Source organism: Meriones unguiculatus, chromosome 19 (genome assembly GCF_030254825.1).
Source record: "Meriones unguiculatus strain TT.TT164.6M chromosome 19, Bangor_MerUng_6.1, whole genome shotgun sequence".
In the NCBI taxonomy this organism is placed as follows: domain Eukaryota; kingdom Metazoa; phylum Chordata; class Mammalia; order Rodentia; family Muridae; genus Meriones; species Meriones unguiculatus.
The window spans coordinates 28028242-28052860 of record NC_083366.1 but is presented as its reverse complement, the minus strand read 5'-3'; the positions used below and the strand labels follow the sequence as shown (position 1 = coordinate 28052860).

The 24619-nt window shown below is 39.8% G+C and overlaps 1 protein-coding gene across 2 annotated transcripts; it reads left to right on the top strand.

The window, feature by feature from the left end:
* The first annotated feature begins 2578 nt into the window (after positions 1–2578).
* Positions 2579–24175, top strand: Gtpbp4 (GTP binding protein 4). 2 transcript variants are annotated; one of them, XM_021654935.2, is made up of 17 exons: positions 2579–2731; positions 5926–6096; positions 7111–7214; positions 7300–7436; positions 8543–8643; positions 10151–10243; positions 11123–11314; positions 11921–11986; positions 14798–14887; positions 15303–15413; positions 16623–16700; positions 17098–17149; positions 17539–17639; positions 18719–18916; positions 20266–20331; positions 20909–21052; positions 22085–24175. In XM_021654935.2, the coding sequence occupies exons 1-17, from the start codon at positions 2684–2686 to the stop codon at positions 22235–22237; spliced, it is 1905 nt and encodes a 634-aa protein (XP_021510610.1). In that variant the 5' UTR covers positions 2579–2683; the 3' UTR covers positions 22238–24175. The 2 variants fall into 2 exon arrangements, with proteins under 2 accessions (XP_021510610.1, XP_021510608.1); XM_021654933.2 differs by lacking the exon at positions 2579–2731 and adding an exon at positions 2755–3076.
* The last annotated feature ends 444 nt before the right edge of the window (positions 24176–24619 follow it).

Genomic DNA, 24619 nt, shown 5'->3' with positions numbered 1-24619 from the left:
ACTCATTCTGTATACCAGGTTGGCCTTGAACTCAGAGATCCACCTCCCTCTACCTCTTGAGTGGTGAGATTAAAGGTGGTCACTATCCTGCCCAGCCATTTTGGGGATTTTTTTTTTAAATACTAAAAATGTGAATGGCTCTGTAAATATTAAGGTCATATAAGAGTAGAACATTTTTCAATACTTCCCTCATATTAAGTGCGAAGAAAGGATGGCTTTCCATTAGAAGCAAATAAAGTATGTAAATGTTGGTAAAAGAACTAGGGTAGGACTCAGTGGCAGAGTGCTTGCCTAGTTCAATCTCCAGCCCTCCAAAAGTAAAACAATTAATTTATCCAAGTGTGGTGTCTCATATGTATAAACCCATCACTCAGGAGGCTGAGGCAGGAGAATCTCCACAAACTTCAAGCAAGCTTCACCTATAATATAGTGAATTCTACACTATCCTAGGCTACATGTTGAGTTCCAGACAAGCCCAGGTTAAACAGTAAGTCTCTAACCAGTCTGGGCTACAGAGCAAGACTTGATCTCAAGAGAAAAACCAACAAACTAAAGAAACAACAACAACAACAAAATGGTTCTGTGAGACTTTAGGAAAACAGGGGAGTATTAAAAAAACAGGACTCGAATAAAGGGGCAATAGCTTTGCTCATTTCAGATATGGACAGAACATTCCTGGGTAGTACATGATTACAGCCAGAAAATTCTAATGATCTTGGAGGTTTTCTTTTCTTTTTTTAAGAACTAATAAAGAAGCGTGCTTATTTAACTTGCTGACACAAATATGGGCAGTAATGTTAAGACGGTAAATGGTAATATCATGTTTCAAACTGACCTTTAATACTGGAATGTTGGAAATATATGAGATATGTATTTTCATGTAAGAAGAGCTGGACTTGTTAGAAGATTTGAAAATTGAGAGGGCATGCACGATGACTTAGAAGCAGTATGTTAAAGCGGGTTTTGTAGAAGCCAAGCCACTTAAGTCCAAGGCCAACTCTGTTGCCTATGAGCTGTGCAGCCAAATGCTGCCTTCTGCCAATGTTATGTTTTTTTGTTTTTTTTTGTAGGGGCTAAGTGAGTTAATTTGGGGTCACCTGCTTTGAATAGTGCTTGACTTATAGTCAGCACCATATGAGTTACCTGAGAGAATGAAAATCATGCTAACTGTCCACATTTCATCTTTATCCAGTTTCTTTTTGAATTGGGTGCTGGGGGCTGAGTCTCCCAGGTGCATCCCTGAATTCTGCTAACCCACTGCATGGGACCACTTGCAGCTCTTTTGCCTTATCCCATGATTTTTCTTCTCTGCTCCTGTTCCTGGGATTTGCCATCAGTGTGAACACTGTTTTTATGACCTTACTTTTACTCCAGAGACCTCATCTACTACCTTTTCTTTCAAGATCTGCAGTCAGTCCTGGTCAGCCTTGCTCTCAGATTTGTGTTCAATCTTGTTCTGGACCCTGGTGGGAGCCACAGGACAGAGTGATGCAATTATTTAGAAAAGCAGAAAGCAAACACTCTTGATTTTCAGATATGCCCAACTTAACATACCTGGAATCGTGTAGGGTAGAAATTTCACTTCTGACTGAATTGTCATATTGGGGTTGAAAAAGAAACCAGGTTGAAAGAAACCGGTCTCATCAAAGTAGCCCACATAAGGGCTGTAAAGCAAGCATTCAGGAAAGAAACTTTGAGGAGGAAAAACTTTGAGGAGTATCTAGTCAAGGAGAGACAGCAGGAAGTTAAGTTAGCAAATACTGGATTCTAGATGGCAAGTACCAGAATGATGGATGCCACAGAAATAGGGAGGGGAGTTTGAGGGAGATGGCATATAAAGATAATCAGGAGGCAAGAGTAGATGGATTGGGCTAGGCAGGATTCCAAGGATCCAAAGACATGCGTGGCTTAATTAAACTGACAAGGAAAATAAAATAGGGTTGGTTGGCTCCAATCCATTGTGGGTCTCTACGGGTCAGACCTTGTATGTCTGTCCTAGGCCTGGGTGTAGGGTAGCTGTGCGGGGCAGGGTTTCTTTCTTTACTGATCCAGGCCAGGTGAAGGCCGTGCATCCGCAAACCATCACGAGGCTGCAAGGCCAGAAGAGGCAGCTCCTGTCACCTGGAAGGATGCAGTCTTTCCCACCAACAGAGGACCCGTGTCAACATTATTTACTTGAATAAATAACTTTCCACACTACCAGGCGACAGCACGTGTTGGTCAGGGGATACTGCGTGATGCAGGAACCCCGCGCGGTGTCTTCCCGTTACACTCGCCCTGACCGGGTCTTCTGAGGCGGCGAACAGCCTTTGGAGTCCCGAAGCTTGCTTGGGTGAGGAGCGTGTTTCCAGAGACCCCCAGGGTGGCCCGCCTGGAGTCCTTCCTTCACCCAGCAAGGATTTGACAACCTCCGCTTCTCAAATCCAGCTGACCTCTCCCAGGGCTCATCGAGCCCCTTAGCCTCTTGGCGGCGGACTTCCCCGCCGGGCGAGGACGCTGTCGGATAAACAGCGCACCTTGGCGAAAGCGCCGGCCGCGCCCCGCGACATTCAGGAAGTGACGCAACGCCGGAGACGGTCGGCAAAAGCCCCGTCATGCCGAATAGCGGAAGTCCTGCCCACCGCTGACGGCGGAAGTCCGGTCCGCCGCGTCTCCTGGTTTCCTCGTGCGTTCCACCGCCGGCATGGCGCACTACAACTTCAAGAAAATTACGGTGGTGCCGTCTGCCAAGGTATGGGTGACAGGGTTCTTTCTCGCCTATCTTCTCTTTTTCCTGAAAAGTCGCCAGGGAGAATCCAGGTCTGAATCCCCGGCGCTGGAAGAGGGGGACACCGTGGATCCACTCGACCCTCAGTGCCGTGCTCAACTTGCTAGGCGTTGTCCTCGGGACGCTCAAGATTAGGCCCATTCTTTGAAACCAGACTCTTCTCCTGTCCATGGGTCTCCCGAATCCTAGAGCCTCCCTCCAAGACCCTAGAATCCCTCTAGAGCCTTTGATTCTTGTATGGCCTCCAAAGTGACAAAAGTTGTCCTAAGTGGTGGCCACAGTGAGAAGCAAGGCAGGAAGCCTGAAGTGGTAAGTGCCGAGCGTCGTGTGACTCCTGCTTTAGGATTCTGAGTTGAACGGAGCACCTTCCCCTTTAAGCAAAACTTGATCGTGCTGTCACAGTCTAAAAGTGTTTAGGTGGTTGTCATTTGTAGTTGGACTTGGGAAATGAAATTGGTTTTAAGCATACCGAGGTAAACGAAGTCAGTCCAAACTTGTGTAAAGTAGCAAGATACAGCCTCCAAAGTATCGAGTATTAGGAAGGCTAAAGATACTAAAAGGATTCACGTGTTTCTCTGGCAAGCCATGGTCATTGGATTGCAGGATCAATTCAGAGGAACCAATGTCATTATCATTAAGTTTACAGCAATGAGGATATTTTCCACGTCCCCTTTCTGAATGAGTTTGTTTTGAAAAGTTTTGTAGAGAACTAGTATTTTCTGGTGGGCGTGGTGGGGCATTAGAGAGGCAGAGGCAGGTGGACCTCTGGAGACCCTGTCTCAAAAATATAAAAAGCGTATTTTTCATTAGTGAGTCACAGTTATTTCCCTTACATGTCTCTTGTTAGTTCTTCTCTTTCTGATAATCATTGTGGTACATTTCTCACTAGTTTGTAATATTTGGAAAGAAATCAAATGTAGTAATCACATCTTGTATTTTAGTTTTCATGATTGTCTCAACCACTTTTCAAGTGCACATTGAAGGGATCTGTTCACTTTTTAGTTCACTCAAAATAGTGATTACTGGATCAAATGAACTTTGTTAAGATAATTGACCAAGTAAAGAACTTTAGTACTGCATATATTGCTGTTGTCCTGAAAGAGGTCTGTTTCTAGAAAACAAGTCAGTTTGCATATGTGTAGAAGATGAGTGATGGTAATCTCTTGGCAGATGGAAATAAAAATTCAATCTAAAGAGTATGGTAAACTTGTAAAAGTGTGTGCAAGGTTCTCTGTATAAATATGCATAAACACAGGCTGCTTCTTTAAGAGTCATTTTCTAAAGGAGTAAATAAACACATTTATACCCACAGTATGATGGAGAAATGTATGCTGTACAATTGGCCCTCTGTCTGAGTTCCAAGTACAGATTCAACCAACCGAATATCAAAAACTATTTGGAAGAGGCAGGCGGATCTCTGATTTCGAGGCCAGCCTGGTCTGCAAAGTGAGTCCAGGATAGCCAAGCCTACACAGAAAAACCTGGTCTTGAAAAAACAAACAAAGAAAAGTTGCATTTGTATTTAATGTGCTCAGAGTTTGTTTTTCCTTTCTTTTTTGGGGGAGGGAGATAGATTTACTAGGCTGCCATGGCTGGCCTGGAACTTATAGAAATCTGCCTGCTTTTGCCTCCAGAATGTTGGGATTAAAGGCAAAAGCCATCATGCACAAGGCTTTGTACACAGACTTATAAAATAACATTCCTACATATAGGATTACAGCTATTTAAAGTGTATGACAGATGTATGTGAAGTATTGTGCCACTTTATATAATGAACTCAAACATCTATGTGTGTTTTGATGGGTGGGGGTAAAGAACTTTGAAAATAAACTCCCATAAATATTGAGGATTTAGTACAGTATAAGACTATAGTAAGAACAGGGCAGTAGTGGCACACACCTTTAATTACAGCGATCAGGAGGCAGAGGCAGGAGATCTCTGTGAGTTCAAGGCCAGCCTGTTCTATAGAGCAAATTCAAGGACAGCCAGGGCTACACACTGAGAAACCCTGTTTCAAAAAACAAAAGACACACAAATAAAGAAAAGAATATAGTGATAAACGGCTGAGTCTGGGGAAGCTTTTGAGTAGGCACTTTTTGAACTGTCTCCTTAAAGATGTGAGGACCGTGGAAGGGAACAGAGTTGAGGAGCTGCAGGCCTGAGCATTCATGCCCTTCATAATCCTTGATGTCTGGATTATGATTACCTGCTTGCTTTTTGTTTTTTCTTTCATTGGATCTTGGTGTCTTTTTCACTATTTTATTTTCAGCATTGTGTTCATTTTATCCTTTATTATAGGAAATGATCAATATTGTTGAATTAATGGAAGTGATCAAGGCAAAATAAAATAGCTTTATGTGGTTGGGTTAAAGTGACTCCTCCAACCCCTACTGAGGAATAAATACAAAAATCTCAAATCCTCAAACAGTATATCCTCACATACATAGGGAGTTTTAGATATGAGCTTTAGTTTTTTTTTCATTTTATATCCCCTTAAAATCAGAACTGCAAAGTCATTGAAGTCGAAGAACTGGCTCTTTTTCTCAGTGGCTCTTCTGATTTATCTTGAGTTTCCTTAGGAATTTGAAAGTTAAAATAGCATTTAACAAAACTATGGAGTAAATTATATTTCAGCAACCATTTAGCAAAGTACCCCCCTCCCTCATTTTTATTGGAAGAGCAACAGGGGAGGGGCCTCCTCTATGAGTTGGGAATATTCACAGGTTTTTACAGCCATTCCAAAAGAGAATCCTGGGATGACTGGGCACATGGAGCATGCTCCCATTATGTGGAACAGGTGTTGGGTATTTGTAAGATGTGGTCTGGTTGGTCACAGTGGCGTACTTGGTGTAGGGTCTGAGTGGGCATAATTAAAGTAACGCTTCTGACACCAATGGACACCACTAGCACTGGCCCTTTCTGCTAGACTTTCTTGACTGTGAAGAATCTCCCAACCATCTTAGTCTGTGTTAGCTAGCAAGTTTTCTTAAAGGGCAGAAACTATAAAGATGAGCCAAGTTGTATATAAAAATTGCATTAGAAAAAGTAAATTTTGTAGTTTAAACCATGTAGTACTGGATTAATGTTTTAAGAAGCTTATAAGCAAATGGATAGAAAGTACATGTTTGAATTTTATCTTATATGTTCTTTCCTCATAGGACTTCATTGACCTGACATTATCCAAGACTCAACGAAAGACTCCAACAGTTATTCACAAACATTATCAAATTCATCGAATTCGCTATTTTTATATGAGAAAAATCAAATTTACTCAACAGAATTACCATGACAGACTCTCCCAGATTCTGACGGATTTCCCCAAATTGGATGTAAGTGACAAGTATGGTTATATAAATGAGCTTTCAGAGAATCATGTTTAGCCAGTTTGATGTATTCATTTGTCAGAGAAGAAATGAAATAACTGATCTGTCAGTTACTCACATTCAGTGATATGGCTAGTTTTGGAATCCAGCTTTTTTGAATCCTTAGTGTTCTTCACACACCCCACCTCAGGAGTACCAAAACTATCTTCCCTGGTTTCTGTATAGTGAGTTTTTGGGCATGCCAGCACCATTGTTAGCTTAGATGAAAGCTGTTGTTTGGTATTCTGAAGCCCAGGATTTTTGTATGGCCAGTGGCTTGTCCAAGTTTCACCTCTGTGTTCTGAGGCCTCCTTTTCCTCTGGACTCAGGAGAATCAGTGGCCAAGGGAATCCCAGGTTATAAGCTTGTTACTTCATCATGGTTGATGGTTAGTTCAGTCAGTTTCCTTTGCTGACAAAGGATAGCACAGAGAGCTGTAAGTAAAGCTGAACACCCTTCGTTCTAGTGGAGGGAGCTCATTAACATAAAAGAAAGAAATCTGAGTTAGGGAGTTAGGTGTCTGCAGGGAGCTGAAGAGAGTACATCCTATAGGTAGACAGTGAGTATCAGGTATAATAAGTAAGAATTGGTAGTTGGGAAGTTATTAGTGAACTTGGGCCCATAAAATTCTAGTAGTGTTTAAGTGGAAAGAAAAATGCCTCCCTTTTTGCCACCAGTAACTAAATTTTCAAGGTGTGTGTGTTTGTGTGTGTGTGTGCATATATAGAATCCAGTGTGTGTGGGGAGAACTGGGTCCTAAGTCACTGTAATAGCATGGAGGTTGGGGTAACACAAGTGATTGCCGTAGCGCCTTCCCTGGGAATCACTTGTTTCCTTAGTAATTTGACAGGGCTATTGGCCAGGAAGGGGTCTGGGGATCAGAGCTACAGGTTTGAAGAAAACGGAAAGGGAGTTTATTCTCTACTTGTTGTTACATAACTGTTGAACAGTGACATTGTGTATTTCACTTTTTTCTTATAGGATATCCATCCATTTTACGCTGACTTGATGAATATTCTCTATGACAAGGATCATTACAAATTGGCTCTAGGTCAAATAAACATTGCGAAAAATTTGGTGGACAAGTAAGGTATTTTCTTACTGTAGTATCTTGTAAATTATTATAAAAAAATTGAAAAAAACCACCTTAGATACTTTCTCTTTTTTAAGTGTTGCTAAAGATTATGTGCGGCTAATGAAATACGGTGACTCGATGTACCGCTGCAAGCAGCTGAAGCGCGCTGCCCTTGGACGCATGTGTACTATTATCAAGAGGCAGAGGCAGAGTTTGGAGTATTTGGAACAAGGTACTTGTTATACATAAGCAGAAATGGGGTTTACTATGTTCTTTTATGTTGGGACTTATTTTTGATTTTTAAATTTATTTTAATTCTTTTGGAGGTTCAGTAAATGTATGTTTTCAGTAATTAATAAGTAAAGCATATACTTGGAAACATTTATTTAATAGGACAGTTTCTGAGTTAGAACTGGAAATTGGACCTTGTGCTTTACTCCTAGCCCTATAATCATTTGTTGTTGAGCATTGTTCTCTTTCCTGTGAAATGGTTGGTCAGGGTTCTCTGAAAGTGTTTCCTACAGATCTGTGGGGTACTCATGATAGCCCAGTGAGCAACATGCTAGAGCTGTGTTGGTATTACAGGTGAGGCAGCTAGGTGGAATACTTCGTATCACAGCATGCATGCTTGAAAATACACTGTGGACCAAGTATCAGTCATCATCTTTCCCAACATGGTTTTTAGTTTCACTTTGACTTAAAGCAACCAAAATAGCAGATTGGCAGATTAAATATATGATTCCTAGTGTAGCTATATTTGGAAAATACTCTTGTGTTTACATGTATATGCTATCAGTTTCCTCAGTTATTCCTTATCCTCTTTATTTTCTCAGAAGACTAAGGGGGAGTGCAAGTTCAAGGCCCGCTGGAACCTGAGTGAATACAAAGCTTGCTTTAGTGAGACTTTGTCTCAAAGTAAAACGAGAGCTAGGGATATAGCTCATGATACAACACTTTCCTAGCATGAAAGTGGCCTTAGGTTCAACAACCAGTATGCTTCTGTTGCCTAAAAAAAGCTACAATGAGGAATTTGTGCCATATAAGTTTATTAAAACAGCTATAAGGACTGGGGAGATGGCTCAGTGGTTAAGAGCACTGTCTCCTCTTTCAGAGATCTTGAGTTCAGTTCACAACAACCACATGGTAGCTCATCTGTAATGTGCTCTGATACCCTCTTCTGGCATGCAGGTGTACATTCAGATAGAGCATTCATGTATATAAAAATAAGTAAATAAATCTTATTTTTTTTTTTAAACAGCTATGAGCTTGGAGTATAATTAGAAAGTAAAATTGCAAGCCAAATTTAAATTCTCAACTTTTAACTTAAACTCTTTATAGTTCGTCAACATTTGTCCCGCTTGCCAACCATTGATCCAAATACAAGGACTCTGCTTTTGTGTGGGTATCCAAATGTCGGGAAATCCAGCTTCATCAATAAGGTAGGTATGGGGTTTTTTTTATTATAAAGCATCTATCAGTAACTTAAGTCAAAGTACCTTTGTGGGTTTAGGATAGCATGGGATCGCTCTAGCTTCACAAGGTCCTGATGCCTAAGCACCCAAGTTCCTTTTGGAGGTTTCACTCAATGTCTGAACCTAGATTTATGTAGTGATTGCCAGGACCATTCCTTTTGATTCTTGTGTGTCCTCCAGTTTCTCAGGAGTATGAGACGTGTCAGTTAATTTTTTGTAACAGGTGGAGAGTATTTCATGGCAGTGTTGTGTCACCTCATTCTGGGAATGCTCTTACGCTTAGTGGCACTCATTGAACTGGACTTTCCCAGCCTAACAAATTACTTGGGTGATTTGTTACCTTGGTCATTGTGTGAACTTTCATCTGAACTATGTGTTTATTGTAATAGAGATTTTCTGAGTCTCTGTCCCCACTCTAACTTTTTTTCTAAGACAGGGTCTTGTTATGTAGCCAGGCTGACCTTGAACCTGCTATTCTTTTGCCTGTCTTCAGAGTTCAGGGATTATGAGTATGGGTCCTGTGTCTGGGCTTTGTCTCTCTTTACTTGAGTTATCAAGCTTTGGTGTGACATTTAAGGAAAAGTAATTAGCTACTTCGTGACATATTAGGGTTTACACAGTGCCAGAACAGTTTTGCTTTAAAGCTGTATGTGTTCCCTCTCTCTTTCTGTGTGTGTGTGTGTGTGTGTGTGTGTGTGTGTGTGTGTGTGAGAGAGAGAGATGAAGGTCAGAGAACAACTTGTAGGAGTTGGTTCTCAGCTACCATGTGAGTACTGGAAATTGAACTCAGGTCATCAGACGTGGTGGCTTACAACCTTTACCTACTGAGCCACTTTGCTGGCCCAGTAGCTTTTATTTTTGCTCACAACTTGCCCTGACTTGATAGCAAACAGTGCTCTCAAGGATCCCGATTGAAGTTTCAAATGCCTGTCAGCTTTCTCTGAATTTGCCGTGACTATTCGGTGCTGTGGGGAATGATACAACAGCCACACGTAGCTTTTTGAGTTGTGATTTAAATTTTCAGCAAGATGAAAATGTCAGTAACATGAACTGCATTTCAAACCTTGGACAACAGAGTGGGTAGTGGGCCCACGGCATAAGGGAAGAGGAGCCAGGCATTTGCCAAAGTGGATAATATCTGTTGTATGCAGTTTACTGATGTACAATCCCTTGGGATTTTCTTTTCTACCAAAAAAACGTGTGTTTGTGTTGTGAGGGTTTGAACCCAGGGCCCACACATACTAGGTGCTGCTCTCCCGTTGCACCTTTTTTGTCTTCAGCCTTTTTATTTTGAGCCAGTCTTACCAAGTTGCCCAGACTGACTGTGAGCCTGTTCTCTTCTACACCAACAGCATTGCTGTACTTGGCTAAAATTGGTTTTGATAGTGTAGATGCCATGCTTAGATTGTTTGGGGGGAATTGTGGTATGGAACTTGTTATTGTGAAAATATTCTTTTTGGTTTTGTTCTTCAAGGTGACAAGAGCAGATGTGGACGTTCAGCCCTATGCATTTACCACCAAATCTCTGTTTGTTGGGCACATGGATTATAAGTATCTGCGTTGGCAGGTGAGATTCTTGTCTGTAAACATAAAACAGACACCTGGGTTTTGTTTAATAGCATTTGATGATTTTTAAAGAGCTGTAGCATATCTCCATCCCTGTAGTGCACTTGGTATAAAGCCAATAGTGAGCAGCATCCTCCTGGGGCAATTCTGAGGTAAGGGGCATGGTTTCTTTGGTCTCACCAAGAGCTTGAAATCTACGTCATATAAGGAGCACTGGCCTGAGCGGTGGAGATGTGTAATGACAGATCATATTTTTGTAACTGAGAGGAAGCTGGCAGCTGCAATTTGGATTTCTGCATTAGTTCTGCATGGTGATTGCATTTCCTTAGTGATGCCTCTAATGAATAAGATTTTCTGTGTTATTTGAAGCTCTGTCACTGGAAATGGTATTTCATATTGAAAAGCATGGAACAGTCTAGTTTACAACCTAATCTAATTTTATAAATGATGAAGCTAAGTCTTGGGTGTTGGGAGAGTTTGCCTTTTTTTTTTTTTTTTTTGATGGCTGTGTGAGAAGAGAGCTCATTTCTCCCAAGGGCAGTGTCTTGTTAATGGGCTCTATAGGGTTTCTTTTGAGACAGGGTCTCACTAGCTAGGCTGACTTTAGCTCACTGTGTAGGAGCAGAGTTATATTTTGGCTTCCTTGATGGTAGGGTTACAGGTGTAAGCCATCTTATCAGGCTTCTGGATTTGGCTTTTGTTTTATAAAGAATATGTACCTTTTCCCCTTGTTTCTTTGTTTATTTTATTGTGGCCAGTTTCCGATATCATATTTTACTTACTGGTTTTGTTAGAACTGGTTTGGATGTATGAGAATGACTTGGGGACCAGCCAACACATTTGAGTGAGTGTACTTTGGGTAATGGAGCCTGGTTGTTAGGTTGTAGATACCCCAGGGATTTTGGATCATCCTTTGGAGGATCGAAACACCATTGAAATGCAGGCTATCACAGCCCTGGCCCACCTCCGAGCTGCAGTTCTGTATGTGATGGATTTGTCTGAGCAGTGTGGACATGGCTTGAAAGAACAATTAGAACTCTTCCAGAATATCAGACCTCTGTTTATCAACAAGGTAAGTGTGGTAACTAATGTTTAATTACACACTAGTACCTTTCTGTGTGTAACAGATCTCTGCCTGTCCTGGACTTGCTTTGTAGACGAGGATGGCCTCTAACTCACAGAGATCCATTTGCTTCTATCTCCGGAGTGCTGGGATTAAAGGTGTACACTACACATCTGGCTTAATTTACACACTAGTACCTTCTTACCTTCTTACTCTTAGGTAATGGGTTCTAAGTCCACTGTGGACATCAGAAACCATTGATGATACTGAATGTTCTATGTTACTTAACCACAGATATTAGTAATGTGACAGTTGATTCAATAATTGACATAAACCAAGTGGCTGGTTGCCTGGTAGCATATACAGTGAGTAAGCCAGACAAAAGGATGATTTGTGTCCTGGGTGGAATGTAGCATTAAGACAAAAGATTTCATTGCATTGTTCAGAATGGGTCACAATTTATAATTCTTTGTGTATAGAACTTTCCATTTTCTGTTTTGTAGCAATAGTTGATCTCAGCTAGGGTAAATGGAATTGCAGAAAGCAAAGGCATGGATAAAGAAGGGGACTACATTCTGTAGTGTGAAAGTAATAATTTTTTTTCTTCCTTTCTAGCCTCTTATTGTTGTAGCAAACAAATGTGACGTGAAAAGAATAGCTGAACTTTCTGAAGAAGATCAGGTAAATCACTGATAAATGAATATACTTTCTAAAAAAAACAATTGAATCCTCAGACTTTCACTTAGAAGGATTTTTAGTGCTTCTAGAACAGGTATGTGTTCTAGAACTAAGATGACCCTCAGTGGTTTAGTGGCAGGATATTAAACCTGAAATGCAACTGCTGATTCCTGCTCTGTCTTCAGTCTGTGGAAAACCTGTGTTTGGGGTGGGGTTTGGGGTTGCTACACTGATTCATTGTGAAATGTGGCTACCTAGGAAAGGACTGCTTTTAGATGGGTACCCAAGAGAAAGCCAGGTACTTGGGTGTGCTTTTATCTCTTCCAGGCCAGGGTATGAGGTGTACAGGAGCATTTCCCACAAGTTACTCTTTAGAATGGGTATAAATATGGCTTTCTTTATTGTGTAAAGGAGCCTGTGGCTAAGTGAGTAAATGAGAACATCTTCTAAGCTCTTAGAAGATGGACTTTTCTGAGCTGTGAACATGTTTCAGTGTCTGTCAACATTATCCATGAGGCAGGCATGTTGGTAGACATAATTCTTCAAACAATTTGACCCTTTTAGCAGTTTTCAAGATAAATGCTTTGAGAGCCATGTACTTAATTAAATACTTTGGGGGTCAGGCTCAGTGTTCTCACTGTGGTCCTTGACTAGAAGTTCTCTTCACATTTACCCTGTAGCTTGTTAGAAATTAATGCCCTCAGGCACACAGACCCCTGATCCAAACACCTATGGTATGGCAACAGTATGAGTTTGCACAGGTGACTGATGCACACTGTCTTACTGAAAACCAAACACTAGAATGAAAAATGCTCTGTGTCATATTTAAATTAAAGTAGAATGTTCCTAAGGTGGGAGGGATCATCTCTTTCCTAACAGCATGCTGATTCCTGCTCTCTTCTATTAGGATATTTTATATATGATAAGGATTAGCTTGTCTTGAGTTGTCTTAGGGCAGAGCACAGCATTTTTTGGTTTTGCTTATTTATTTATTAATATTTATTGACGGTCTAATGTAGGTCAGGATGGCCTTGAACTCTTGATCCTCCTGTCCATCTCAACTGGCAGGGCCATATATTCTTTAAATTACTAATTATCTAATGCTGATGTTAGAGAATCAGTTTGTCTTAAAAAGAAGACTAACCAAAAAAAAGCCATATATCTTGTAAGTAATATGAGTTTGTCAGTCTAAAAGTCATTGAAAAGACAAAGAGGAGAGGGAGTAGCATAAGGAAGTCTTAAGAAGTGAAACAAACTGCTCAGGTATGCAGGCTTTTGGGTCAGGCTCAGGTCCAGCTTCACTATTCAGCAATGTGGTAGGAAAGTGAGTCACCCTTTTGAGGCCCCGGCGTTTGTCTAGTGAAGGTAATGCCTAGTTTGTCTAGTGAAGATAATTGATTACTTGCCAACTGCCTAGTAGAGAACTGACATCACCTTAGGTCATCATTCTGGTCCCTGGTTTCTCTCTTTAGTAAAGGTAACGCTCACATCTTCAGTTGTTGCTCTTACATGAATTAGGAAGTGGATGCTGTTAACAATCTACAGCTGAAGCTGGGTGTGGTGGTTCACACCTATAAGAAGACAAAGGCAGGGTTATCTACAAAGTGAGTCCAGAACAGCCAAAGCTATGCAGTACAACCCTCTCTCAAGGAAGAAAGAAGAAAGAAAGAAATCTACAGCTTGCTTAACACTTGGATAATAGGACCTTTACTTATTGGTCCTTTAATAGCATAGTTATTATCACATGTAGGGACAATTGACAGTTATCACAGGTACAGGAGGCTTAGTGACTATATTACACACAGGGTCATTTGTTTTTTAATAACAGAGATTGCACTCAGAAACCCAAGCTTTCTCTGAAACCATCCTTTAGTCCCTTGATAATGGAAGTTGACCTTGTTCATGGAAGTTTTAATATCTATTAGGAGTTGGTCACTGGCCTCCAAACTAGGGAGATGTTTGTAGATGTAAACATGACATTTGATGAAGGACATACTGAGTCTCTTCTTTAGAATCTTAGTTATTCATAAATGATTGCTTAATAAACATTTTTATGTTTTCTGAAGAATTCTCTTGGGCTATTTTGTCAGAAACTTTAAAATAAGAAATAGCATTGAAATTATCTTTTAAAAAGTTGATCTTGTCTGCATATGGATATATATATCAGAAATCCCAGCAGATGGAGGTTGGGCAGAAGCTGCTTATTACATAAATACATCAGAAATCCCAGCAGATGGAGGTTGAGGCAGAAGCTAGCTTATGTTACATATTGTATTCTAGGCTAGCCTGGGCTACAAATCAAGGACCTGCCATTTTAAAACAAAACGCAGCAAAAGTTGATCATTCTCTTTCTTGCATTTTTTTCTCCCCCAAGTTACATCTTGGGGCTGTGGATACAGGTCAGTGGCATCTTCTAGCTGAGTTCAATCCTTAATACTGAGAGTCAGGGAGATCTTACAGAGTGTTCTCTGTGACTTTGTTCTATGTGACTTTGATCCAGTTTGATCCTGTAGGGGTTTGTTGTATTTATTTTCAGGACAGGCTGTGTAGCCCCAGCTGTCCTGTAACTCACTCTGTGGACCTGGCTGGCCTTGAACTCAGAGATCTGCCTGCCTCTGCTGCTCCAATTATTTAATTGTAGAAGATTATTGTGAAGATTAACTTAAAGCAATTTGTTCTTCAAGGGTTAAAAACAAATAGTAGCTGTTAAGCAAATAATCATTTGCAACTTCCATTTGCAAAACAGTAGTTTTTTTCTCTGGGGAACTGAAAAACAAAAATACATGCTTCACTTCTTTTCTTTTGTATTCCTAGAAAATATTTATAGACTTGCAGGCCGAAGGGTTCCCTGTCATTGAGACCAGCACCCTGACTGAGGAAGGTGTCATTCAAGTTAAAACAGAGGTTGGTGCTTCTTTAACTTGGGGCCAGTATTTTTGTTTTAGAAAAGTCAGTTGTGGTAGAAAACTGTTTTTTTTTTTAAGAATTACTAACACTGAAAACAATTTAGGTTTTTTGTTTGTTTGTCTTTTCCTTGAATGGGATTACTTGTTCAAATTTCTAGAGTCCTATGGATTACATTTCATTGTTTGAGGAAGAGTGGGTAAGGGCACTGAGCTGCTTCAGGATTCAGTCATCAGTTAGCCTTCAGCCCATAAAGAGTTGACATCTTTCTCATAGGCCTAGTTAAGTGCTGAAGGAAAATACGTAGGTAATTTAGTACCCACCTGTCAAACTGGTTACTAAATGATGAGTAGGAGATGATTCTTTCTTGTAATGTGTGCAGAATGACGTTGTGACTGTTTTTTAACCTTCTTAGGCTTGTGATAGGCTTTTGGCTCATCGAGTAGAAATGAAAATGAAAGGAAATAAAGTGAATGGAGTTCTGAACAGATTGCATTTAGCTATGCCAAACAAGAGAGATGATAAGGTAAGTTGGCCTTCGCAGGATTCAGTTATTGTGTTGCTGGGTTTGGTCAGGCGGTGCTTATCATATGTCTTTTCCTGGTGTTGCAGGTTGTAACACATGATCATAAGCAGCTTTCAGTTTTTTGTTCATGGCCACATGTGCATGTGGGAAGAAGCTGAAGGGAGTCCTGTGCACCCTGCTTTTCCCTATCAGAGTTTGTTGCTAGTAAGCTTTTTGTTTGTCCAGAGAACTGGCTTGGGTGTAATTATCTCCCTCCCATTTTTTTAATTGAGCCAGTGGAGGTGTATGTTTTTCTTTATCACTTTTAAGATTTATTTTTCTGTTGTGTGTATGAGTGCCTTGCCTGCTTTGTAGATATGTACATTGTATGCATTCCTGGTGTCTGGAGGCCAAGAGGGCACCAGATCCGCTGAAACTCTAGTTATAGACAGTACCGAGCCACATATAAATTCTGGGAACTGAACTCAGGCAGGCCCTGAGTTCAATAAATGTTCTTAACTGCTGAACTCTATCTCTAGCTCCTCTTTTTTTTTTTTTTTTTTTAAGCATCTCAAAGAAGCTACACATTTTTAGACTATTAATGTACAGTACTTTTGTAGTTACTAGATTTTTGGCTTCTACAGAGAACAGGCTTTGTTCATAGCTAAAATACTTTAAAGTGTCATTTTCCTCTGTATTTTCATGTTTTTGTTCTTGTTTGCTTTCATTTCTCTTCTGGAATGAAGCTTTGTGTTTGCTGAATTTATTTTGTTATGCGGGAGGTGTGGTTTACTACTTGTGAGCCTAGTTTCATGGGGTAGTTATTGGTCTCAACTAATGACTTTAATGCCATTGAATTCTATACTTACTTGGGTTTATGCCTGTTTTTCATTGATTGATTGATCTATTCTCTTATCTTATTTTTTTTCTTTTTAAAAATTTTTATTAATTATACTTTATTCACTTTGTATCCCCCAATCTTATTTTCTTATATAATTTTTCTGGATAATTTTTGTTTTCTCCAAATGAACTATAGAACCAATTTTGGGGGTTGTCATGTCTACTTTGCCCAATCTGGCCCTGAAACTCCTCAGAATGCACTTTGTTTTAATTTGTTTAGGTGGTTTTGTGTTTTCTTTGTAGACTACCTTTTTTTTAGTTTTTTTGTTCCTTTAAGTTTTTCTCATACTCTGGAAGGTATTTCACGTACTTTCAATCATATGTTCTTAGGAGAGACCCCCTTTCATCCCGGAAGGAGTGGTGGCTCGAAGGAAAAGAATGGAGATTACAGAGTCCAAAAGGAAGAGGGTAGGTGACTGTAACACTTTGCTGGGTTTCTTAAGGAATGGGACAGAAGACCTGCCTGTACGCCAGAAAAAGCAGTGTCAGGTGGTGGTGATGTAACAGAGGCCCAGGGCTTTAGCCATATGACAGGCTTGATGGAGTAGACACAAACTCAGTGTGCCCAGGGCTCAGCCCTGTCAGATTCAGGGACACAGTGGTGAATCCTTAACATATTCTTGAATGAAGCTCTTTAGTTGATGTGCTGTCACAGTGAATAAAATCCACCAGGTGGGCAAAAGCAGCCCTCCTGTTAGATATGGATAGATATGGACAGAAAACATCAGAGGGCGTTTCATTGGCAAGGAGGTAGCAAATCCTTTTAGTAAAAGCTAAAATAAACTTTTGGGGGTTCTCTTTGCAGGAACGAGATCTTGAGCTGGAAATGGGAGATGATTATATTTTGGATCTTCAGAGTAAGTAAGGTGTTTTGAAATGTCAGCTGTATGAAATTGACTCAGAAAAGAAAGGGACTCAGTGTGTGAAAGTCTTCCAGTGAATTTGTTGGTTTTTCATTGTTTGAAGTTTAGAAGTTGTAGACTTGCAGAACTGTATAAAATGTCTTCCATATTATTTTCTGTTGTTTCAGATGAAGGGATTATTTTTTGTAGTATTTGAAGGTTGGACATATTGGGTCAGTGTTGATCTTGTTAGTATTAACTTAGGCAGTGTTGAACTCAACTGTTCTGTTAGCATGTAAAGTGGTTTTACTTGGCAACCAGAATAATCATTTTGGTGGCACAGTACTTGAAGATACTAGATACTATCACAAACATAACTCTTTTTTTTTTTTTCTCAATGTTAGAAAACTGGGACTTAATGAATTCATCTGAGAAATACGATAAGATACCAGAGATTTGGGAAGGCCATAACGTTGCTGATTATATCGATCCTGCTATCCTGAAGGTCTGTAACACTTTTTAAATTACCCTGCCCAGTTTGACATGCAAACACAACTTGATCAGCTTTTACCCCTTGTTCTATGCCCTAAGGCATCCTTCTGTCCTGCTCCCTGCTTCCTTGGAGACATCATTTTTCCATTCAGATGGTACTAGTCTCTATTCTTCCTTTGTCCTATGTAGTTCTGGTGATGCCCAGGCCTTTCACTCTGACCCGTAATGGACTGTGCCATTTTGGCTTGTGTTGATATTGTAGTCTGGAGGTCCTGTCACTGGCTCAGGCTTCTCTCTTTTACTGTTGTAGATATTTTCTAGTCTTCTCAGAGCTCCTTCTGTAGACTCCTTTTGCTAGTCCAGCAAGTGATACTGCATTACCAAGAAAGTCTGTGGGGTGTGAACTCTGATTTCCAGATTTCTGTGTCTCACCGACCTTTTTATGTTTAGATCCCTCTAATCTGAAAGAAAGGTTAACTTCAGTGGGTAGTGCCTTTTCTTAGACATATTCCCTTGAGAGCTGTCCTTTTCCTGCCTTGGTACCTATCCCTTACTTGCTCTTTCACTGCAAGTCAATGTTTACACATTTATCTTATCATTTATTTATTTGTGGATTTGTGTGAGTGTGTGTGTTTTGCTGGGGATCAACCCAGGGTTTTGTGCTTATTGGGCCAAGACTTTGCCATTTAACTATGTCCCCAACCCCATATATGTATTTAAAATTTCATTTTGTCTTATTTTGTAACCTGCATGGTTGTATTTAAGGATGCTATTTGAGAGGATGAATGGGAGTTTGTACATATTTATTTAGTGTATCTGCTGGGAACACTGGGTAGGAGGGAAGGGGTCCTACATTTTAATCTTTAAAGACGAAATGGAATTGGCAGAAAATCGTGCATGCAATATTCATGCTGTCTCTATGGCCTTCATGTGTCTTCTGTGAGATTAACTGCACACAAGTGGGGTCCAAGTTGTGACTAAACCACAACATATTCATATCTTCAGAGATTTAAGGAAACATTATTTCTATAAATATGTTGCTACACTTCCTTCCTTGCAAGTTTTTCTTTGTTAATGTTATTATTTTTAAAGAAATTGGAAGAATTAGAAAAAGAAGAACAGCTCAGAACAGCTGCTGGAGAGTATGACAGTGACTCTGAAAGTGAAGATGAAGAAATGATGGAAATCCGACAGCTGGCAAAACAAATTAGAGAAAAAAAGAAGTTGAAAATTCTACAGTCCAAAGAAAAGAATACACAGGGACCTCGGATGCCCCGAACTGCTAAGAAGGTCAGTGTTGAGTATTGCACAGGTCCAAGCTCACATTCTGAATCCTGTGTAAACTGCCACCAGAGACAGACTTCCACTACTTGGTTGTGTCAGGTGGGACACTCTGAGGGACTCAGGTACACTGACTTACAAGGTAATTTGTTTTGGGCTGTTAGATTCTGACAGCTGCATCTTTGCTCCATGTATTGAAACTCCAGGTACATCCTGTTACAAACTGAGGCATTGCTAATAGTGATGCAAGTTAAAACTGAACTTGCTGAAGTTTGAGGATGTTAGTTAGATGTTAAATAGGGTCTCATATAGTTCAGGTTAGTCTTGAGTGCATGTAGCCAAGGAACTCCTGATTCTGTCCTGCTCTGTAAAGTGCCAAGATTAAAGCTGTGTGCCACCATGCCCAGTACTAACATTTTTATATTATTTCATTTATTGATTGAGACTCCTAAATCCACATTTATCAGTCCCCGTTACTGGTGAGGATGAGGGAACCACTCTGTGAATGGATCAGAAGACGTCAGGATTCTTCCCCCTTCTTGGCTTCATATTAGGTCATCATTGTCTCCTACTTCTGTTCTTGTCTAGATGACAAATTAGGCCAATGTCACATGACTACTTCTGTGCCATAGCCTCCCTGAAAGTTGGGATAAGAGAGTGGCAGGTTTCCAAAAGAGACAAGGTTCAGGGCAGTTAAAATACAATGGGAGGGGAAGGAATTCAGTTTGGCATTGTAGATTTCATGATGGACATTCCTGGTTTGAAAATACTGTTTTCGTGTGATTGAATGGCTGCTAATGGTTACAGATATGTTTGTGTTTCTCCTGATGGTGCTCAGTGGACTCTGAGGAGAGATTGTGCTTCACTGAGTCAGTGTCATCTCAACTTTAGTACCTTCTCTAGTCCATGCAGCCATTCTCTTCTCCCCAGGAACATAGTCTTGCCATGGCTTCTGCATAGCAAATGTACTATGGGATTTAATAGAACTGTCCAGAAATAAAAGTTATCCCAACTGGGAAAAAAAAGCATACAATATGTAATAGATCATTGTAAAGGGTATACTTTGAAGATCCAGAGCAAGAACAAATCAGTTTTTCTTGTTGTATGCTGATAACATGGATCCTTTATTTACCAGATTGTGGGTTGGTAGGGGAAATCTCCATCTTTCTCTTCCAGTCCCTAAGGAAATGATAAGGGTTGTGAGCGTTAGACTCCAGAGACTGTGGACAGAATATTTGTCTAACTACCTATTTATCTATCAATCACAGTATAACCTGTATATTTTTTTCTTCTCTTTCTTTTAAATTTCAACAGATATTTTACTTAAAACAAGTTATCTTTTTTTCCCTTTACTTCAGGTTAAACGGGAAGATTTGGAGAATGAGATGCGTAGTCTTGGTGTTGACATGGATGATAAAGACAATGTAAGTCATGGTTTCAATGATTTGTACTTTTATTTTGAGACATTGTCTTACTGTGTAGTCCAACCTGGCTTCAAACTCAGTGTTTCCCTGCCTTTAGTGCTGGTAGTCGTGTGTGCTACCATACCTTACCTTCAGTCATGTGTTGCTTAATGATGTGGAAATGTTCTGAGAAATCTGAATGTCAAAGCATGTACACAATATACATAAACCTCAAGTATGTCTGCTACCTAGACTGCTTGGACTGGGGGTTAAAACCTCAAATGTACATGATTGATGTTAACCAATAGAGAACATTAGCTCACAGAGCATGTGCAAGAGCTATGGCTCAAAAACACCATCTGATTTACAACAGCATACCCATAGGCATTTCTGAAACCTTCCCAGGAGGGACAGGAGCAGCATAGTGATACTTGTGACCCTTAACCCTTCGATTTAAACCAGACCCTGTGCCAGTAAATCTCGGTAGACATTGCAAATTCTTTCACTCAGATGATAGTGGTTCTTAATATCTTAATTGTTTTTTCTTTTTGTTGAAGTACTTTTGGTTGTTACCAAATTTGCTGTTTGTGTGTTTCAGGCCCACTATGCCGTCCAGGCAAGACAATCTCGGAGTGTCACTAGGAAAAGAAAACGAGAAGAATCTGTTCCACCCTCTTCCATAGCTCGGAGTCGGAGTTGCTCTCGAACTCCACGAGATGTTTCTGGTCTTCGGGATGTCAAGGTTTGTTTCTTTGATGTGGGACAGAAGAAATTAAGAGCCTTGTTCCACACTTGTGTGTGTGTGTGTATGTGTTTACTTTATAAAGCTTCCAGCAAACAGCAGCTGTTGTTTAGAGGAGCAGGGATATGGTTAAGAGCTTAGCTGTTCATTCTGCCCTCCAGTTTGTGGCATCCTTTGGAAAGAAAAGTGGACTAAAAGCATTTGGTTCCTCGTATAGGTGTCCTGGTAAACCATTCTGAAACCCTTATTCTGGAGGATGGACAGAGACATGATCTCATAAAGTATGGACAGTTTGGGCTTATATCCCAACTGTTTGCAAAATGCTAGGAAGAGGCCCCTGTTTCCACTGTGAGGAAGAAGCCCAGAGGAAACTTACTAGAGGAATTTTTGCTCTTTAAGGTAGTAACCAGGGTCAATGTCTTACAATAATGTAATGGTTGTTTAAAATATCACTGAAACATCTTTTTAAAGAAAAATATTTTTTCTTAATTTTAGTATTTTTAAAGTGCACATACTAAAAGAAAACCTATGTAAGTTGGTAGCCTGAATTTTCATTTCAGTGTCATTTCGATCTTGAGGTCTAGGAAGTGAATATTGAATTGAGGCATTGTTTTACCATGTGTCCCAGGCTGGTTAGGAATCCATACTTGTCTCTGTAAACTCACAGTCCTCCTGCCCCAGCTTCCATCTTAAGATAGGATTACAAGTGTGCACAACTGAACTATGGACTTTAATACAGGCATTGACAGTTAGGAGTCAGATGTGGCAGTGTGCTCTCATGGTCCTGAGTTTCAGTGTGTTACTCTGAGAGCTTGAACAGATACTGTGTAGTCTTCTAACTCTAAGAGGTCCAAGGTACTGACATAATCACTGAGTTCCTGCAAATAGTGTAGTGGTGTGAGAGAAAACAGTAACTGATAGGGTCTTTATAGTCCACACCTGCTTTGGTAACGTGATCCATTATCCATAATGGTGATCCATTATTCCCAGGATAGAAATGTGACTTCCATTAATGTGTATTCTCCTGTATAGATGGTGAAGAAAGCCAAGACTATGATGAAGAAAGCTCAGAAGAAGATGAATCGCTTGGGGAAGAAAGGGGAAGCTGATAGACATGTGTTTGATATGAAGCCCAAGCACTTACTCTCTGGGAAGAGGAAAGCTGGTAAAAAGGACAGGAGATAGTGTCCTCTTCAGTTGGCATAGTTTGACTAGACTCTTGCTGTTTTTGGCTGTGGAGTAGTATGTTTTCTAAAATTTGGAAATCACCTCTGTTAAACAAAAGAAACAATGAAATGACATTAAACTTCTTATTGCTTTGCTGACAACTGGTGAACCAGGCGAGCAGCGTTGGTGTCACTGCACAGTTCAGATGTTGAAGAACAGAGCATTCTATACTTGATGATATGAATGTTTCACATCTGCATAACTAATTTTGCAGAAAAGATTTATTGATGTAAGTAGGGTACTTTTGGTGTGGGGGGGGCTGCTTTGTAGTGGAACTTCGTTTTGTTACCCAACCTACTGATTTTGGTTAAAAAAGCATCTGCTGGGAGGTGTAGGCAGAAGGCTACCCTCATTTTTGAGGGCCTGGGCACAAGCACATTTAAAGTACTCTCTTAAATTATTTTTTAGACCTGTAGTACTTTGTCTCATTGTAACTTCAACCATTTTATCCAAAATAAACCTCCAGCAAAAACATATTTTTGCTTATTTACATTTTTTTATTTAGTTTAATTAACAAGTTGCTATTGATGGCAAATGAAAAAAGATAGGACTTTTTTTTTGTTTTGTTTTGTTCTTAAAGCAAGAATACTTTTTTAAGAAAAATAAATGCCTAAGATACAGGCTCACATCCAAAAATAAATGGCTTTCATGAACTATTGCTGAATTACAAGAAAGAATGGAGTAAGCGTAAACAAAAGATTGGTGTCCTGAAAGGCACAAGAATAATGCTGCGAGGACTCTCTGTGTAGCAGGAACTACACCCCTCTTCACAAATTAGAAGATAGTCTTCCAGCTGTCTGTGCCTCCTGTCAAAACGCAGTGAGGGGGTTATACACGTACAAACACACTGTCAGAACATTGTGCAGTCTGTTGAGACTTCAGTTTTTAAGATTGGCTTTTTAATGTTTTAGTTCTCTGATGAGATTTGATGTCTTGATTTATTTTTTTAATGTCTAGATGATTGCTAACTTAAAGTCTATAGCCAAGGCTACGAAGAGAAACCAAACAAAACCAAACCAAACAAAAAACTCCTTAAAGTTTGTAATCATTGCTATGGCTAATAATTTGATTAAGTCATAGAATTGTATATTTTAACATGGTAGACATTCTAGACCAGGTGTTTGGTTTTTTTTTCCCCCTTAAAGGGTCTTGCTTTTATTTTTTTAAGTTTCTGAGACATTAGTGAGAAAGGGTAGAGAGACAGAAAAAATTAAAGGGATGAGAAAAACAAGACTCAGTTACAGTCTAGTTTGTATTTTCTGTTGGCAAAAGTCAGGAAAATTCAACACAAATTATGAAACCAAGATTGTTGACATACATAATACTAGTTTTTCTAAAGGCATCTCAAAACAGTGCTGTTCAAAACAAAAGAAGTAAGCATTTTTAGGGACAGAACGTGACATTGAACTTAACAGTGTTAGCAATCTACTCCCATCACTGTTTGAAATAGAAAGGACAGGCTGTGAATGTTGGTTTGGTGGGTAGGCACTGAAATATCTTTCTGTTGACCAGGTCCTTTAGCAATGCTGGTTACTGTCAGGGGGATCTGGACTATGTTGCAGGTTCAGCAGCAACTCCTTTAGAGAAACTCTAAATAGTCTAAACAAGAAAAATTTTAGAGGACTCATTCTTAATTTAAGCATACTACAAAGTAATAGTAATGACATTGTGATACTGTCAAAAAGACAGCCTTACAGATTGATGGAACAAGGTAGACAACTCAGAAATAATTATCCTAAACAATGTACCAGAACTAAGAGTAGGGAAAGGACTGTTTCTCCGTCAGCCTCTTTGGGAAATGTTAATATGTATAGGCAAAAGTCAAACCCTGTCTTTTACCACATTAGAAACATACACCTAAAAAAAAAAAAAAAAAGAAACGTACACCTTTAAAAAGCATGACACCAGACAAAGTTATAGGCAACAAAGGTGAAAGTAAATAATAGGACCACATCAAAGGAGACTACCTACAGAATAGGATAAAAGATATGCAAGTGGCGTATAACAGGGTTATGAGTAATATATAGTTTGTAAAATTAAAAAATGATCAACTCAACTATTGGCATGTGTTGTTGTTTTTTTTTTAAAAACTTTTTCCAAACAAAGTAGTCAAATGTTCAGATAACCACATGAAAAGATCTTCAGTATCACCTAGTCATTAGAGAAATACAAGTGCAAACCAGTGAATAAACATTACTGCATACCCATGAAGATGACCAGATCAAAAAACAGCCAAGAAGTGGGTGATCATGGAAGTTAAAGTCAATCCTTCCTTTGTAGTGCTGCTGTCAGACATTTGGTAGAGTGGTCACCTAACACGTACCATGCATGGGGGATAGA

Excerpts from the sequence above, each read along its gene's own strand:
- Gtpbp4 (XM_021654933.2), top strand. The coding sequence starts at position 3,005 with ATGGCCTCCAAAGTGACAAAAGTTGTCCTAAGTGGTGGCCACAGTGAG. Across the intron at positions 10,244-11,122 it reads ATAAGTATCTGCGTTGGCAG|GTTGTAGATACCCCAGGGAT; the intron begins GTGAGATTCTTG and ends CCTGGTTGTTAG. Across the intron at positions 17,150-17,538 it reads TTATATTTTGGATCTTCAGA|AAAACTGGGACTTAATGAAT; the intron begins GTAAGTAAGGTG and ends TCTCAATGTTAG.